Source organism: Thermothelomyces heterothallicus, assembly GCF_042370625.1.
Source record: "Thermothelomyces heterothallicus CBS 202.75 unplaced genomic scaffold P884_scaffold_1, whole genome shotgun sequence".
Classification (NCBI taxonomy): Eukaryota; Fungi; Ascomycota; class Sordariomycetes; order Sordariales; family Chaetomiaceae; genus Thermothelomyces; species Thermothelomyces heterothallicus.
In genome coordinates this window covers 2219706-2236963 of record NW_027192562.1, presented here as the reverse complement: position 1 = coordinate 2236963, position 17258 = coordinate 2219706, and the positions used below count along the sequence as shown (strand labels likewise).

The following is a 17258-nucleotide window of genomic DNA, read 5'->3' as shown; positions in this document are numbered from 1 at the left end:
CTCTCGCAAAAAGAACACAAATACAGTTATATTCCCACAAAGGTATCTCTGGCACCTGCGCTACTTATCAACAATCAAAGGCCGAGCCCAGATCCGCGAGCTAGCAGTTATTCTCCCCATCCAGGCTCCCTCCGCCCAAACTAAAAACCACAGGCCACCCACAGACGAGAGATAGCAAAGGCAAAGACACAAACAAGTCGGCGAATAAGCATGATACTCAGCCGAAAACATCTCCCCTTCCAACTCCGTACAGTAGGTATAAATCCCAGACAGTGAATAACCCAGCCACACAAGTCCTAATCCCTTCCTCCATTTCTCGAGAATAGCAGAACCATTTCCGCATCCATACCATTTGCTGGATCCATCTCTGTGTCTCGAAGAAACAAATCAAATCGAGGGCCTGAAAGGAGATATCCCATGATAAAAAAAGAAGCAAGAGTAAACGGGAATGAGGAATCAGGGAATCAACGCAGCAGCAGAAGCCTGAACGAAAAGAAGGGATGAAAAAAAATGTGAAGAAAATTGAATCCCAAGCAATGCTATAACACTCGCCTTCACCTCCTCCGGAATCCCAGTCCCTCCTCAACACCTTTATCAACCATCGTAGCACGTGACAGAGGTTGCGGAAGGGAAGGAGGGTGGTGATGTAAGCAAGATGTGAAAGAAAAGAAAAGAAAAGCGACGCGCAAAAGAGACGGGCCTAAGCCCAACCCCGATGGAATGAAGCCCTCGCAACATCAGCAAGGGACTGAGGGGGGAGACCCGGCCCCCCGGGGGGGGGGGGGGGGGGGGGGGGGGGGGGGAGAAAAAAAAAAAAAAAAAAAAGGGAGAAGAAAAAAAACCCCCCCCCCCCCCCCAAAAAAAAAAATTCCCACAGCATCATCGAAAACCAGAACTCAGTAGTTTCCCCCATCCCTCCTCCAAAGTGTACTCGTACAACTGTGCGATAGGGTAGAGAAATCGGAGAGAAAGAGAGAAAAAGAGAAAGAGAGAGAGGGCCGTAAGACAGCCTCACTTCTTCCTGGAAGAGCTCCGGACTCCCCTCCGAAGCGACCTGCTGGCGGCCGCGGCCGCGGCGGCGACCTCGCTCCGGGTTCTCTTCCTCGGACTGCTGCTGCCTACCGCCGCCGCCTTCTTCGCATTGCCAACGCCCGCCCCGGCCGGTTGTGAACGAGGAGGAGGAGGTGGAGGTGGTTGTGGTTGTGGATGTGGTTGTGGTGGTGGTTGTGGTAGTTGTGGTGACGGCGGCGTCCTCGCGACCCCGTTTGTGCCGTCACCGCTCCCGTTCCTCTTTTTCCCCTCCTCGCTACCACCACTATCGTCACCGTCATCACCGCCATTGTGATGAGCATTTTCACCAGCAACATCCTTACCACCATCTTCATCACCGTCATCCTCCTCGCCATTACCACCACCACCACCGCCGCCGCCGCCGCCGCCGTCGTCGTCGTCATCCGCACCCCCGACACCCGCACCATCAACCCCATCTCCACGGATCGTGATCGTCCTCTCCTCGTCGACGTCAAACTCCAGGTCCCGCAGCGCCTCGTCGTCCATGTCCGTCAGCTCCTCGCTCAGGCTGCGCACGGCTTCGCGCCCGGGCGTCCACTGCTCCTGTACGGCCGTGGTGCCGCGCAGCTCGAACCCTGCCAGGTACCAGGGGATGCCGCCGTGGGTGAGAAAGTTTGTGTTTGTGTTTGTGTTCGTGACAGCACAGGTGTTGCCGCCGGTTGTGCTGGTGGTGATCGAAGCGCCATTGTCGTTGTTGTCGTTGTCGTTGTTGTTGTTGTTGTCAATATCGTTGTCCTTGTTGTCATCATTGTTGTTGCTGTTCTGGGTCGCGTTGAATGAGGCAGTGGAGGCGGAGCCGGTATTGGATCGAGGCGGTGTAAGAGGGTGGGAGGAGGACGTCGTGGTGGTGGTAGTGGAGTCGGGCTGGTGATGAGAAGGAGGAGCAGTAGCACCAGCAGGGGGAGGAAGGGTGGAATAACTGGTTCCCGGGAGAGAAGGAGGGGATGTGGAGGGCTTGTCGAGACGGGTGACGCCGTTGGCGAGGTGCGGGGTCGTTGTGTCCGGTTGAGGCTCGCCCGAGACGGAGTGGGCGGCAGAGAGGACGCCGTTGGGCCTGGGCGTCGGCTCGTCGTAGCCTCCGACCTGGATGTTGTCCCTGTCGGGGCTGACGAGATCGTCGTCGGGTTCACCCTCGGCGTCTTCTTCGCCCCCGCTTTGGTCGGCGACTATGATCTGGCCCTCGGCGGGGGCGTCAGCCATGTGAACGTCTACTTGTTCCTGCTGCCCTGGCGCTGCGTCCTCGACGGGGGATACGGTAATGCTGGCGACGGGCAGTTGCTGTCGCACCTCCACACTCGCCTCGAGCATGCCTTCGAGCTCCTTGCGGAGCACGTCATGCGGCTGGTCGGTGATCTCGGCCTCGGCCCTTAGCGCCGTCTCCAAGTACGGCTGGAGCGACTTGACGATGCGCTTCCCCAACCGCCTCCGGGCACCGATCTCGGCATAGTTATTGTGCTTAGAGGGCGAGGCCTCGACGGGTCTCACCGAATTCTGGACGACCGACTCCGGCGGGTTATTGATGCCTTCGTTGATGGCCCGGCAGAGGTCTTGCGTGAATGGCAGAGTGGTCACGTAGTAACGCCGATCCATCTTGGCTTGGAGCTCTTGCAGGCCCTGCCTGAAGACGTTCTTGTCCAGCCTGTATGCATATCGCAGCCAACGTTAGTCCAGCCCCTTGTCTACCGAAACACCGGGGCAACTTGTTTCGGGGTGAGAAGAGGACTTACGAAAATGCCTTCTCGAGGACGGGCAGCAGCAGCTTGTAGATGGGGAAATAGCAGGTGTTGACCATTTCGGCCTCGAGTTCGGCCATCTCGAGCTTCAGCCGCTCGCGTTCCTCGACCAGCTTGCACAGCTCCGTGAGCTTGTCGAGCTCGGCGACGAGGCCCCGGGCAAAGTCGACTCTCCTGTCGAGCCGGGCCTTGCCGGAGGGGCCCATGGCGGCAAAGTTGCGGCGCGTCAGCTCCATGGACGAGAACGTCTCCATCTGCAACTGTAGCCGCTTGAGCAAGGCGGCGCCGCGGCGAGCCTCGCGCTTGAGGGTCCAGTACTTGCAGGCCTCGCCCACAAAGTCTTTGCGCTTGCGGATCGGGAACCGCGCGAGCGCGCTCTCGACCAGGTCGAAGACGGCCTGCGGGATGACGGGGGCGCCGGACGGTAGCTTCCAGACGTTCTTGGGCGGCTGGCCCTTCTTCTTGTTGTCTGCGAGCACGGCCGAGACCTTGGCGCCGGTGATCTGGGACTCGTCGGGCGGATGCTCCGTCCTGGCGTTGCGGTGGGTGGCGGCGAGCTGCAAGGCGGAGGCCTGGCTGTCGGCCCAGATCCGGCCCTTCATGGTGCGCTTGTAGAAGCGCTTGGCTTCCTTGGTCGCCTGGGCAACGTTGTGCTGCTCGGCGTAGTCGGGCGGGCAGTGCTTGTCGCAAAAGGCCTTCAGCGGGAGGGTGCCGTCCAGGACCGCGAGCGCCCCCTGGCTGTTCTTCATCTTAAGGTAGAGGCGGCACCGGCGGGCGCACGTCACGTGGAAGGCCTGGTAGCAGCTCTTGTTGGAGCACTGGATGCAGGCTCCCATCCGCTGGTTGCAGATGTAGCACGTCAACCTCCACCGCGTCTTGGGGACCTTCTCGACCTCCATGACGGGCTCCATGAACGTGTGGTTCCCGAGAGAGATTTCGGGAATCCACATGGCGCACAGCAGATGGGCCCATTTGGACGAGTTCGTCTGCTTGAAGGCGCCGTCGGTATTGGGACAGAAAATGCACGTCTGCGACGCCAGGCCAGTCAGTCAAGTCAGTAAGGACCAGGGGAGGGAAAAGGAGAACGGCAGTCACGCGAGGAGCGAGACCAACGCTGTTCCGGGAAAGGCCGCCGCCGCCGAGAGGGTTGACTTACCGGAATACCACGCCCGATAAGCTGGCACTTGCGGCACAGCCACTGACCCTCGGGGATGAAAGGGACGCCGTAGCACTCCTGGTGGACGGCCAGGTCGCAGCCGTCGCAGAAGACGATGGCGTTGGTGTTCTCGCAGTCGCCGTCGTCGCAGACGGCGCACTTGCTGTCCTGCTCCTCGCCGGCCTGGGGCTCGCCGTTGACTGCGGCGGCCGAGCTCGAGCGCGGCCGGTGGGTCTGCGGCGGCTTCGGGTTCGGTTTCGGTATCCTCTTCTCGAGCGCGTGCCACTCCTTTTCGATCTTGGTGATGGTGATCTCGAAGATCTCGCGGGTGATGGGGTCCAGATCGGACGCCTTCCGCTGCTCGTTCAGCTTCTCGAGCCACATGTCGTCCTGCTCGTCCATGTCGTACTCGACGCGACCTACGGCGCCTGCCGAGTGCTGGACGGCATCGCCGTCGGCTCTTGTCGGGTCCACTTCCTCTTCCATGTTGGCATCGGTCGCCTTGATCAGGCCGCGCTCCGGCCGGATGAACTGGTCGCTCTCCTGGTAGCCGACATTCATCATCGACCTGTCGACGTACCTGGCCTGGCCGAACGTCTTGCTCTCGAACAGGGCAATGCGGTTCGTCCTGCGATACTGGGGCTGCTTCAGGTCCAGGCGTTCCTTGGAGCTCTGGCCCGAGATGGGGAGGACCTTGGGGATCTTGGGGAGGCCGAGGCCGGCCGAGTCGAGGGAGCGGGTAGCGTAGAGGGAGAACGACTCCCGCGCTGGTCTGGCGGACCGCCGGCGGCTCGGCGTCGCCGCCTCCGCTAGCGACGTTCCGAGCGGCTGCTTGTCCCTCCCGCTCGGAGTCCCGTTGGCCTCGTGCGAGGCGCCCGGGTTTGCCTCCGTGGTGGGCGTGCCGGTGCCATCGACCGGGTTGGGCTCGGCCTGGGCGGCCTGGGCGGCCTGGGCGGCCGGGGTGGGCGGAACGGACTTGATTACCCCGTCGACCTCGTCTGCCTGGTATACCATAAAGGTGGCCTCGATGTCGAGGTTGGGATGGAACTCCTCCCAGCCGCGCTCCTCGCGCGGCTTGTAGCCCTCGCTCTGCACGACGGCGGCGGCCACGGCGGCGGCCGAGCTGTACTGCATATCATCTCGCTGGTCTCGGTTAACGGCGGTACGAATGCGCGTGCTTCGCTCCCTTCGCGGATAGACGGTCGGGGTGGATTGCGCCTGAGACGCTCGGGCGCGCGACGCGGTTGCCGAGGAGGCCTGGGGCTCGGTGGGTATCTCGGTGCCGTCCTCTTCAACAAAGCGCCCACCGCCACCGGGCCCGCCTGGGATGTACCGGCGACGCTTCGGCGGGGGTTCGGTGGCCGAGCCGTCTGGGGCCGTCCTCTTCGACCGAGACGCGCTTGCAGAGCCAGGCCCCTTGGGACGGCCCCGGGGACGACCCCGTGCCGTACGTCTCGGCGTTGACGGAGCCGGAGCCATGGCCAGCAACGTGGGATGGTTGGAATGGTCTCGTCGGTCCGGCGCCGGCACGGAGGGGGTAGGGGCCGCTCAGAAGGGGGAGAGAAGGGGGAAGGAAGGCGGGGTGCGGGGGGGCGAGAGCGAGGAAAGGGGGTCGTCGGCGTGAGAGCGTCGCTCGATGCGGGGTTACTCGGGTCTGGCCACGGCCATTCGGTGGTTGTTTTGGATCGGAATCAACTATACGAGTGATGTACAGGTCTTCCGTGTGCCGGTTGTCCAAGAAGAGCGATGTTGCGATGCTTGGTCGTGTGGAATGCCGCGTGGTGTCCACAGCTTAGGAGGACGTGACGTTCAGGAAAACGCGAGGCGTGGTGTCAACTCGGCCAATCAGCGCGCGCAGACCTCCCGGTGGAGTGGCGTCGACTCCCTCAGTAGCTTACGTAAATGCAGCCGCAGTCATGTGTCCGTGCGTCTGACCAGGGCGCACCAATCACATGCAGATTTTGTTGAGATCTGCGGTCCGGAATTTGTTGGTGGTTGTTGAAGGGTGCGAGTGTCGAAACTGCTTTGTTTTCGTAAATTTTTGTTCGGCTCAGTTGGAGAAAAGGCTGGTACAACAACTTCTGCAATTGCATTCGGTCGTCGAATTCTGTGTCTCTTTTCGAACCGTAGCTTCACGACTGTTGAGTAGTCGACCTACACTACGAGTTTGTAATGTAATGTAATCCGTACGGATCTGTACATCCTCTGAGCTCCCGCTTTTGTGAGGGGACCCACGGCACTATGCGCTAGCGTTGGCCCGCAGCAGTACAGAGTAATCCGTAGTGTAAGGCCACACACAATTCCATACATAGCCCCACAGTCCTTCAAAGCTTCACGTGGCTTCTACTATGTAGTGTAATCTTGGAGACGAGCATTCGCAAAGAACAAGACATTGCATTCTCGACTAGTAGCTCAAGCTAAGAAATCTGTACTCATACACATATGCCTGCGATGATCCGAGATGAGGCGCGCTTACACACAAGTACGTGCAGAGCGTCATGTTGTAGAAGATCGGAATCGGGTGCTGCCTTAACATCACAAGTTTTTCATATACGCTCAATTGCTAGTTACCGCCCACACCTCGTAGGGCTGAGTTTCGTCCCATGGCGACCCTCAGAGAGCGACCCCAAAATGACGTGGTTGCCGCTCTGGCGAGCCTTGGCACACCACCCCCCCAGAACGTTCCACTTTCCCTTTCCACAGCCGTTCCGGGAGAATTCGATTTGCGGCAAACCAATCAAATGCTGATCGCATTTCCCAAGTGCCGGCCAGTATGCCCCATTCCATTTCTTGCTGTTGCTCCTGGCGCCTTCGCCTGTCCCTTGACGCAGAACCGTATTCTCCTACCCAAACGCCGCCTCCTTGCCCGTAGTCGCCCTTACGCAGCACTAGCAAGTTACCCGTACCTTGTTGTACTCCGTAGCTCGCACACACATACACCCTCATCCTCAATCCTTGGACACAAGTTCCCTTCAGGCAAGCTCGGCATTTAGCCAACCGCACCTTCCACTTGTCCCAATATAGCCATGATTGTTCAAGTTTCGAGTTGTTCCAGTATCATTGACCAATCTGCAATTTTCGTCGCGTTGTTTCTCTCTACGTTTCTCTTCTTCGAACCCATCAGAATGCCCCAAAGAACGAACATCTTCATTCTCGAGTGCTCGATGAAAAAGAAATTGCAGCTCAACATTCTTCAACACTTCCTTGGTCAGTCACCGCGAGTCGGTTGTCAATGTAGATGCTAAAAAAAAAAAAAAAAGAGTATCCTGAGATTGGCCAACGCGATCGGTACCGCAGGTACGTCTGCCCCCCAGGCAATCAATCCCTTTTACCTTACCCACGCGGTCCCGTGATGCATTTGTCCCGTCCCTTATCCAACAATTGGGGTCTGTCAAACGCGGTTCTTACAAGATCTACGGACCATTTTGCTGGCTGACCTTTGACGGTCGCCCCATGCAACATCTCCGTTACTGTGTTCTCCAGCCCATTCATATTGCCAATCGAGGCGTGAGCCCTTTGGGGACGTATCTTCCCTATTTCAGGAACCTGCACTGGCGGACTCTCACATCATTTTGTCCGTAAACGCCTACTCCAAGGAAGTCTTGGTTCTTTGACTTATCCGTGCCATCTGATGCAAGTGTACCACAGAACTTGATAACCTGCGCTACCCATTACCTTTAGCAAAGAGTGATTTACCTCTCACTCCGGGCAAACAACCTGCGTCCCAAAAAGCTTCTTGCCTTTGACTGACAAGACACGGATGGGAAGGCAAAGAGAGAGGGGACTGGAAAATGCGCATTCAAGTCATACTTCGCTGCCAGAAAACAAACATGACGATCGACAGACAGAAATCATCCTTGAAGAAGCGGAGAGCTCTGCTTGAGCGTCGACAAGGCAAGCCCGGAGCACCACGCATTGAGCAAGCCCACCGCATCAGAACACGACTCGACACTTCAGGCGCTCCGCCACAGATAAACAGATGTCGAAGAGCACAAGTTGCTCTCATTGATTCATCGTGCTCTCCCTCACGCTTCCCTTGTCTTCCTATATCCGCCAGAAAGCCCGAAAATAATCACAACTTTTTATACAAGAAACCGCCCCCAAGGCCAAATAGCACTGCTTTCCTTCCTTCTTTCCCCCCTCCCATTCAAGTCTAATATTCACCGGGGGAAAGGGCGGTGGGTATTATCAACCAGTCGGACGAGGAAATAAGGAGCCTCGCTCAAACCAGCGACAAAAGGAGAACTCCACGCAAACAGCAAGACATCCCAAATCATACAAACGCCTCTCAACCACCCATTCATCCCAAAACCCCATGTACGACCGAAACGCCAGGTATGCAATGCATGCATGCAAATATGCTCCAGTGAGCAAAAAGTGATGTGCTGTGCCGTGATATCTTTTCGAAATGCAGAAAATAAAGATGGCAGAGAAAACTAGAAGTTTCAAGACCGGGAACCAACAGATAAGCGAACCCCAGCCAGCAACACTGCCAAATAAACAGATGTGCATCGCAGAGACACGGGTTTTCCTGATCCCAACGCTGTCCGTCTTGCTATGGATCAGTTGCTCATTGCCATGTCTGTTTCCCATTCCGAGACAACTGAGCAAGAGATCAAGCAATCGGATGACGGAAGGCGCAGTCATCCCCAGCCAACGTGAAATGCAAAGCCCAGTCCCGGAGGATCATCAAGCCGAGCAGCGTAGAACAAAAAAAGGGGGTATCATTGGGTAAGAAGTTAAAAAGTCTCGAGTAACTTCGTTCGCTAGGCGAACGTACCGCCGCTCGGGATGGCTTGCATATTCGGCCGGGTCATCGTAGGGTCAGAGTTGATAGACGGAGAGGGTGCGCTAAACTCGGTTGCTTGGTGCAATTCGGGTGGGCGGGACGACGCATCCCAACCCTCTTCGCTGAGAACACTCAGGTAGCCGTTTCCGACCTTGTTGCGGATATCCTCAATCCGTTGACGGTAGAGTTCTCCGCCAACATCCCAGTGGGCCTTGTTTCCCGGAGAGCCGAACATAGAAGGCAACTGGGGTACAACATTGGTGTCAATCCTGGGAACATCCCGGGCTACATCCGCCTTGTTGTGAACCGAGGTTTCCGCCACGGCATTCTGTGTCGTCTCGGGGGTCTCGGCCGGCTGCGAGGTACGGTAGTGATCACCAGCATCCGTATTGTTGTGGACGGCGTCCGCGTGGCGGTCAACGGGGCGCGCATAGGGTACAGGGTTATCGTTGGTAGCGAGATCGACTATGCGACGCTTGGGCGCCCTGCGACGTCGTGTAGAACTGGTGTTGACTTCGCTGGTGACCGTCTTCGGTAGAGGCCTCTCTTTGCGGAGGACTGCTGGCTCTTTGTGAGGAGCATCATAGATGATCGCGGGTCTGCTCACGTCGACAGCAGGTATCTCCGGGGGTTCGGGCTTGACGACGGGTACGGCGGGTGGTATTTCGGCTCGCTCCGCCAGATATCGCTTCTCGGCATATGACGGCCCGGTAGCGTCAATCATGATATCCTCGGTATACCCAGGTGTCCGGCGGAAGAGGTTGAAGATGGTGATGCGATAGTCCCGGTGGGTGCGCGTGAATGGGTTGCCTTCCACCCAGATCTCGCGTATGTCGGGGATCCCGGTTAACCGAGCCAGTTCCATGGGATCAGACAGCCGGTTGTCTCGCAGATCTAGCCTTTCAAGCGGTAAGAGCTTTTCGATCCCTGCAATCGACTGCAGCCGGTTCGCCCGGAGGTTCAAGGCGCTGATCGCCGGCAGCGGGTTGCGCGTGAGAGAGTGCAGAGACTCGATCATGCAGTGAGCCAGATTCAATGCACGGAGCGCAGTCAGACTAGCCAGACTGTCGGGAATCTGCGTGAACAGGTTGGAAGAGAGGTCGAGCGAATTGAGGGTGTTTGCGAGAGGGTTCAAACTCCCCGGGGGGATCGCGGTCAGCGAATTATCCGCCAGGCTCAGGTGCTTGAGGAAGCGCCACTTGGATACCGGGAGGACGCCGGCGGGAAGGAGGTTCGAGGAGCTCCCGCGCGAGTTGTGCCACGAATCGGAAAGGCTCGAGTGAGAGCTCCCGGAGCCCGATCGCCGAATTTTGTGAGAGCCGCGCACATTTGCCGATGGGTTCCTAGAACTTCCCGGACGTCGGGGGGAGTGGCTGCGCGTCCGGCCATCGTCCTTGGAAGGCGAGCTCAGCTCCTCGCTGTCGATCCTGGCAACAGACGGCCTCCGACTCTCCGGCCCACCAGATCCACCCTGATCGCCTCCTACTTCGCTGTTGAGTGACCCGACCTGCAGGTCTACTGTGGACTTTCGCGGCTCAGATAGGCCTGGAATGGGGGCCGATTTAGCGAGCTCGTTGTTGGACGCAGTTGGGCTTCTTCGAGGACTTGAAGCCCCAGGCCACGGTCTTGAAGGAGATGTGTGGCCCTTGGATGTTCGGCGACGACGTCTGTCCATGTCATCTAATACGATATCGATCAGGATATCTGCCGGGTCATCGATGCTGGCACGCTTGAGCGTAAGGGATCGGAGCTGATCCGCAAGCCTGTCCCACCCAAAGAACTGCCGGAAGTCGATGTCGCAGATCTCGAGTGCTTGTACGTTCTTGAATGCATACAGCGGCACCGCAGAGTCAAACGGAAACTCCTCGTAGCCCTTGATAAGCCGGGCTCGCCAATCTGGAGCCAACCTCAGGCAGGGAATCTTGGTGAAGGCGGAATAAAGATACTTCAGATCGGCCTGGATTGCAGCTTTCTGCTTTTCCGTCCGGGCAGCCGATATGCTCGAACCAATGCTGAAACTGGCCCACAGCGCAGACATGCTCGACATCACGCTTCTGATGCTTGAGACAGAACGGATAGAGCCTACGTCAGAAGCCCGGTTCTTTGAACGCTGCGACTGGCCGAGAAACGACACGTAGTTGGCCGAGACATTGCTATCGTGCAGATTCTCGAGGCGAACTTTCATAGGTCCGACCGGGATGCCTAATTCCTCGAAGCGAGAAAGCAAATAGAATAGATGATGGGGAGTCAGAGCCAATTTTGCCGACTTGACGCTGTGAGATGTGAAGTTCAAGGTTCCAAGTGAGAGGGCGGCGGCGAGGGTGCTCGAAGTTGACCCAGCTGTTGAGGGTCTTTCAGGCACCGTCGGGGAAGGCGGCACGGTCCCTGTCGGAATGGAGGACACACTCTGCGAGGCTCCATGGCGAGGGGCGTTCTGTCTCTTAAATTGAAGCGCGTTGGCAAGAGCCTTCTCATGAGTACGCACAAAGCTAGCCAGTTGCTGCGCATGAAAGCCGTCAGTCTTGCGCTCACATTTATAAAATGTAGTCTGGTGCTGGGAATATGGTCCCCATCGCATATAATGATGACGCAGTACCTTGATGAAAATCTCGCCGTCTTCCGAGTCCATTTTCTTTGCTTATGTGCGGGGACGCATGAGAAAGCTGTTGTCCGAGGAAGCGGGTAGTCGCAATACCCAAACGTGGGCCCGGGAAGGCGCAGTTTCGAGACCCGTCGATGGTTGAACGCTTATCGGAGATCCTGATATCGGAGGTATCGAATCTAGGAGCGGTGACGAAAAAAAGGTCGTGCTAATCGTCGGCCAGGAGCCTAATTAGGATCATGTGTCAGTCAGTCGATTCCCTGTCAGTTCGCGCAAAGCAGCTGGTGGCCGGTGAGAAGGCAGAACGAGGCAGCCAGCGAAGGAGGCGGACAAATGACCCGAGCGGCTCTCCGCGAGCGGCAAAAATTGTGCTTTGATAGGGGTTGGGCGGTGTTACGAGGACTCGGCCAGTCAAGGAGGGCTTGGAGTTCGAACCAGTCGGATGCGGGGTACGAAAACTGTGCGGCGCGCAGTTATAAGGCTTCAAAGGGACCAGAGGAGGGGGGAAGGTGGTTTTGATGAGAAAGTCGGTCGCGGACTTGGGCCAGACCTGGCTCAAGGTCGTTCGCATGGTCCGACGGTTGCCCCCAACGGCTGCGGCCGGTTTCAAGACCAAACTTGGGACTGCAAATGATTGCTAGAGAAAATCTCTTCCATCGATTTTTCCACACGACTTCTCGTCACTCGATGATCGGTCGAGGTAATGATATGCTCAGTTGGCGTTGGCGAAGCCTGTCCGGCAACGGGTACGATGGAAGAAATGGACCGAAAAGGTCTCGCGCGCGCACATAAGCTCGCAAGCAGAAGGGAAAGGCCGGCCGGGGTTGCCGGCCAAATCACCAGATAGAGCGATCTCTCTTTTTCCTTTCGTCAAGATTGTTGGACAACCGCCAACTCGCTGCGGCACGCGGCTTGGGAAACACTGCGGAGAATGGCAAGGCCCGCTCGATTGCACAGTCAAAGGCACAACAGGAAAAAAAAGAAAAAGAAGAAAAAAATGCAAAGATACTCACAATGTAAACCGAGATATGGCCAGCAGCTAAGGATATCGATGGGTCCTCGAAGTCGGAAGGTACCTAGCCTCGCAAGTATCTGATGGGGGTTGGCCGATTTAAGCGTGCTGGGGCAGCACGGAATTTGAGGCGAGCGCCGGCTGAGTGGGAAAGACGAAGACCGGGAATCGGATAGTTGAGTCGGTGAAGTAGGAAAGAAAATCCACCGGTGCTCTCGCTGCACTCTCGACGCGCCCTGAGTGCAGCGTCTTCCCGTCGCGAAAGGGCCAGAAATGAAGGGGTAAAAAAAAAATAAGAACGGTCCTCTCTGGTGGGAAGAGGGGCCGGGTAACAGCCCAAATTAAAATACGCGACACCTTAGTTTGGGGGTCCAGATTAGCGGCAGTAAGGACCTCTTGACTGCAAGGTTAAGCGGCGCCCACTTGCCTGGAGCGGTATGGGTGCCCAGAAACGCCATGCTTGAGTGGGGTAACCAGCCGAATCCTGGAAAGCTGGGCAAGTGCTAAGCAGATGGGCAATTTCCCACAGCCCGCACCCCACCGGGCCTCGAAATCAGGCAATAATCTCGCACTGTGAAAAGGCCTCCTACACAGGGCCTTGAAAAGCTAGGCCAGGTGATCAGCTGGACCAATCCTTCCCCGGTGATCAGTCAGATCAGGTGGCGATGATATATATCTTCCTCTTGTGATACACGCTGGAGCCGCAGCAGATGAAGGAGGCACGGCATCTCTTCGGTGAACTGCTCAAGCTTCAGTGCCGTGGGCGTGCTTGGATCGACTGGTGCGAAATTCTTCCACAATCACCATTCAAGACACCAAACCAAATCGCCCGGCAGAGCAAGGGAGGAAAGCCGCACAGGCGCTGAAATGCAGCCTCCTACCCGTCGGCTTTCGTGTGTGTACCCCAAGATGCCGTCTCGCTGCAGCCCTTAGCCAATCGTGAGCGCCCAAGGCCATGCAGGCGCAGGAGCGCGAGTAGCACTATCTTCTCAGGCCGCCAGGAATGTCGAGACGACTGAGGGCTCAGCGAGCCGGCACAGTCGAAAGTCTCGCTTCGACCCGGCTGTCTGGTGAATGATGAGCAGAAATGCAGGCAAAGCACCTTGTTTTCAGAGCCGACATCTTTCCGTACCGTGAATATGTACACATATCTACACTGTATGGAGTTTTCGGCTAGGTTGGGAGCTGAGATAGCTTGGCTGCGCGGCAGATCAACAAATCAACCACCAGTTTCAAGTTTCGTGTGGCCATTGTCATTCCAGGAAGGAGCAGCGTGCTGCTCGATGAGCGCGAAGATCTTTCCAGAGACATCAAGGTACTTTATTCTCGCCATTCTGTTGCAAACTGTTCGAGAACTCTTCAGCTCCACCGACAACATTCCACGCTCGTGAGCGAACAGGCATGGACCTTTCAGGGACAGTTTCAGACGTGTTCCTTCGGATCCTCTCTTTATTCTACGAACTAGTTGAGCGATTCTCCCTGAACACCCGGAAACCGGTGATTATCAGATTATGCGTACGGTTAACTAACTAGCGGCGACCACTCAAATGACAGAATCTCTTCCGATTCAGCCCGCGATATCCGCCGGCAACATATGGAGCACAATCCAGGCAGCGCAATGGCTTGTCTCAATCACTGCTAAGATCGTCAAAAGGCGAGCCAAAACCAGTCACGACATCCCGACGAGCGCCCGATACGCGGTCCGCTGGGTAGGTTTTAAGGTCATGGTGGCCATAAGAAAGAACCCTGGTGCCGCAGTCCCCTGATGGTCAAAAGACCTTGTAAGCCAAGAAGCGAGTGCCAACCTCCCGCGTTAGGACTCCACCGACTACTCCACTATACAATGCAAAGCGGATCCGTTGTACGGATTAATCCGTACAACAATGGGGAGACATCGCACTCAAAGGTAATATCGCAAGTGAATATATGTCAGGTACTTACCGCTCAGGGAAAGAAAGAAAGAAAATCTACAAAGCAATTTAACCAAGGAGTTTGCTTCACCAGGCTCTAATCTCTGTCACAATGCTTTGTCTCGAAGCCTCCCAGCTGAAAAGAGGCACCTGGTCCCCAACTCCTTTACGACATAGGCATTTGACACCTCGATAGGGCCGAAAGACATGCCGTCGTCGTCGCACCGACAAACCCTTCGTCATGCTCCTAGGGTGTGTTTCCTGTGTCGTTTTTGTCTCCTACTTCTTCTTTTCCTTTTGTCTTCCGAATTTTTTTCATTACTATCTCGAAAGCCGCAGGATGATGAGACAGGTGTTCTTCCTCCTGTACTAGTTTGGAGTCGTGCGATAGAGGCTATTATGTCATTTCGTATGAGATCCGCTCCTAGGTGCTTTCTGATTGGGACGAACCCGTGATCACTCGCCTCTGCGCTACGCACCCTGCAACCACACAACACTACATAGTACATCGCAGCGCAGGTCGCCATAACCCCCACTCCGGAGCAGATTTTCTAGAGCCTTCGTTCTCTTGGAGCAGAAACGGCGTTTTGGAGAGATGCAAAGAGCATCTCGCACCTCGCTGCATCCCAAAAGGCCCGCGCTCGGCTGCACAAGGAGCCGGGGAACGTTCTCGGTCCTCTTGATTTGGTTCCACCCAAGAGCGCAACCTCTCAAAGGACGTGCGATTGTAAACTAAACGTGTAGCGCGGCGCGGAGGCTTGCGCAAATGCCTCAGATCGTAGAAACTCGCTGACCTAATCGTCATGCCATACGGTTAGTGGCCCATCTGAATCTCGCGTCGTACTGCAGCCCTCACCGCTCTCGCCGAGCATCACGAGCCAAGGCTTGGATTATACGTACCTGGATATATGTCCATACCTTATCCATACAGAGCAGTGTCCGGCCAGGAACTAGCAAGGCGTACAAAATACGATGTGGTACTTTACCAAGGATGTTGTTCTTTGGCCGTGCTTCCGTATCTGCCCGCCACAACAGCATATGATTGGATTCAAACCCCTCTTAGCACCGGCAGCAGAGCACCAGGGGAATCTGATATGCAGATCATTCATAACTATCATGATCCCCGAAAAGCTCTGCCCATCGTCCCTACACTACCCCTAGGGTAGCGCGGGCGGGGTTAGGGGCAGGGCGAGGTCCACCAATGGATAGAGTATTATGGTGGGATAGGCAGACGACGAACTCCATTTTGCACGCTTCACTTTTCAGTACTTGTTTGAGCCGACGGCGTTCGGCGTCTCAGACCCGGGCGGGCGCAGGGACGAACCCGGCCGCCGCCGCCGTCGTCAAGCCCTGCAGCCCCGGCGCCGAGGATGTGTCCCCGCATCGGCGGTCGAATGCCGCCGTTCGACGGCGCACTACTACTCCGAGGAGGACAGCCGAGTCGAACCTTTTTTTTTGTCCGACTTCCTTATATTGGCGGGGCCCAAGGCTGCGGGTGACCCTGCATTTGCAGTCCCTCCCGTGTAGATATTACATGTGTTCATGTAGGGCACTACACTACAAGTTTTCTGAGGCATCAGATCGACACGACCTGAAGCACGTCGTTTCTTTTATTAATTCGGGTTAACTTGTTGCGACCAGTGAGGCTTTCTGACAACAGCATGCTGCCGAGCAGCCCCACAGAAGAGGTGGCGCCTTGCAGCGCTGTGGGCTTGTGGGGACCGTGACGAACCACTGGCCAAGAATAATCCGTCAACGTTCTTCCCTTCAGAGGGGAGCCCCAATGACGTAACGTAGTTTCTTCAACGTCTGATGGGGGTCCGCTAACCCTCGAGCTTCTCATGCCCGCCGTCCGAACAGGGAATAACTAAAAAGAAGGCCCACACATGACTCTGTCGAACGACGAGGCGAGACACGCAACGTAAAACCTGGAACAGAGAAACAAGGCGACATCGCGTGGTGTCTCAAATCGAAAAGTCACCAGGGCGCGCCTGCGGGCGCTCGTTTGTTCCGATGATTGGCGTGCCAACCACAGATTGTATGTAATCCGGAATCCGTTGCTTGTTGTAATCTGCATGTTCTATCGGTCTGCCCAGTTGGGCACTTCCGGGCAGTCTCATTCGGTGACTGACCTTGCGGGGATGAGGTCCTCACCCTAGCATTTGCGACCGTTTTTGCGTGCTAGTCTGCGGACCCCCACTCTCGATGTACCAGTACAATTATCTAGGGCGAATAATCACCATAATGTTAGGTATCAGTACATGCAAGTAAACTTGCGGCAGCACGGACCACGGCGTCGATGCGAGAAAGATTACGGTGGGCGCGGGGCACCGATAGGTAAAGCCAACAAGCCAGACGACGCACATCGCTTCTGCGTTATAGTTCGTACTTGGTAATATTACGGATTATAGTGGGACGGTTCGTGACAGGTCGTGCTCCGCACATCCGCGGCCAGTGATATGCCGATCTGAGGCTCTTTTGCCGGGAGTAAGTTGTAGTGTAGTGTACGGATCCCGTAGAGTACATACATAGATGCATCCAGCCACTGCCCCTCCAAGGCGCGGCCCTCTCACCGCTCATTTTATTTTTGGCCTCATCGGCATGCAAGGCGAAGTATGACTTGCGGCTACCCAGCAGGGGAAAAGCAAGGACGGAAGGAAAGGAGGGCAGCGGTAGGATGTCGTGGGTCGTAGAGATAGGGGTGGATGCGCATGCATCGCATTAGCCTCGAGCAGCGCCGCGGGCTTGCATTGTCTCTCTCTTTCATTTTTTTCCTTGTTGCCAGTACTGCGTACGACAGCTGGTAGTGTATCAACCTATCGTCTGCAGGTGACGGAAGTGGAGTCTTAAGTTGTTGTGCGCATCCCTGACCTCAGACCGGTTCGGGATGAGCATGGAGGGGGATCGGCTTTCTTCAGGGTCCTTTCTGCTGCGACCTCGCGGGGCAATCCACCCGCGTGGTAGCAAACAGGAAGCCAGAACGAG

At 56.5% G+C, this 17258-nt stretch overlaps 3 protein-coding genes across 3 annotated transcripts; all 3 read right to left on the bottom strand.

Annotated features, from left to right (window-relative positions):
* Positions 1-1011: 1011 nt before the first annotated feature.
* On the bottom strand, positions 1012-5094 carry P884DRAFT_188853 (uncharacterized protein; the record flags this gene model as incomplete). The annotated part of the gene is made up of 3 exons (XM_069437395.1): positions 1012-2710; positions 2799-3832; positions 3961-5094. The coding sequence occupies 3 exons, from the start codon at positions 5092-5094 to the stop codon at positions 1012-1014; spliced, it is 3867 nt and encodes a 1288-aa protein (XP_069301975.1).
* Positions 5095-8726: 3632 nt separating this feature from the next.
* P884DRAFT_266198 (uncharacterized protein) lies at positions 8727-11378 on the bottom strand (the record flags this gene model as incomplete). The annotated part of the gene is made up of 2 exons (XM_069442012.1): positions 8727-11249; positions 11346-11378. 2 exons carry the CDS (start codon positions 11376-11378, stop codon positions 8727-8729), a joined length of 2556 nt encoding a protein of 851 aa, XP_069301974.1.
* Positions 11379-11545: 167 nt separating this feature from the next.
* On the bottom strand, positions 11546-12414 carry P884DRAFT_253896 (uncharacterized protein). The gene has a single exon (XM_069440843.1). The coding sequence runs from the start codon at positions 11920-11922 to the stop codon at positions 11596-11598; it is 327 nt and encodes a 108-aa protein (XP_069301973.1). The 5' UTR covers positions 11923-12414; the 3' UTR covers positions 11546-11595.
* Between the last annotated feature and the right edge of the window lie 4844 nt (positions 12415-17258).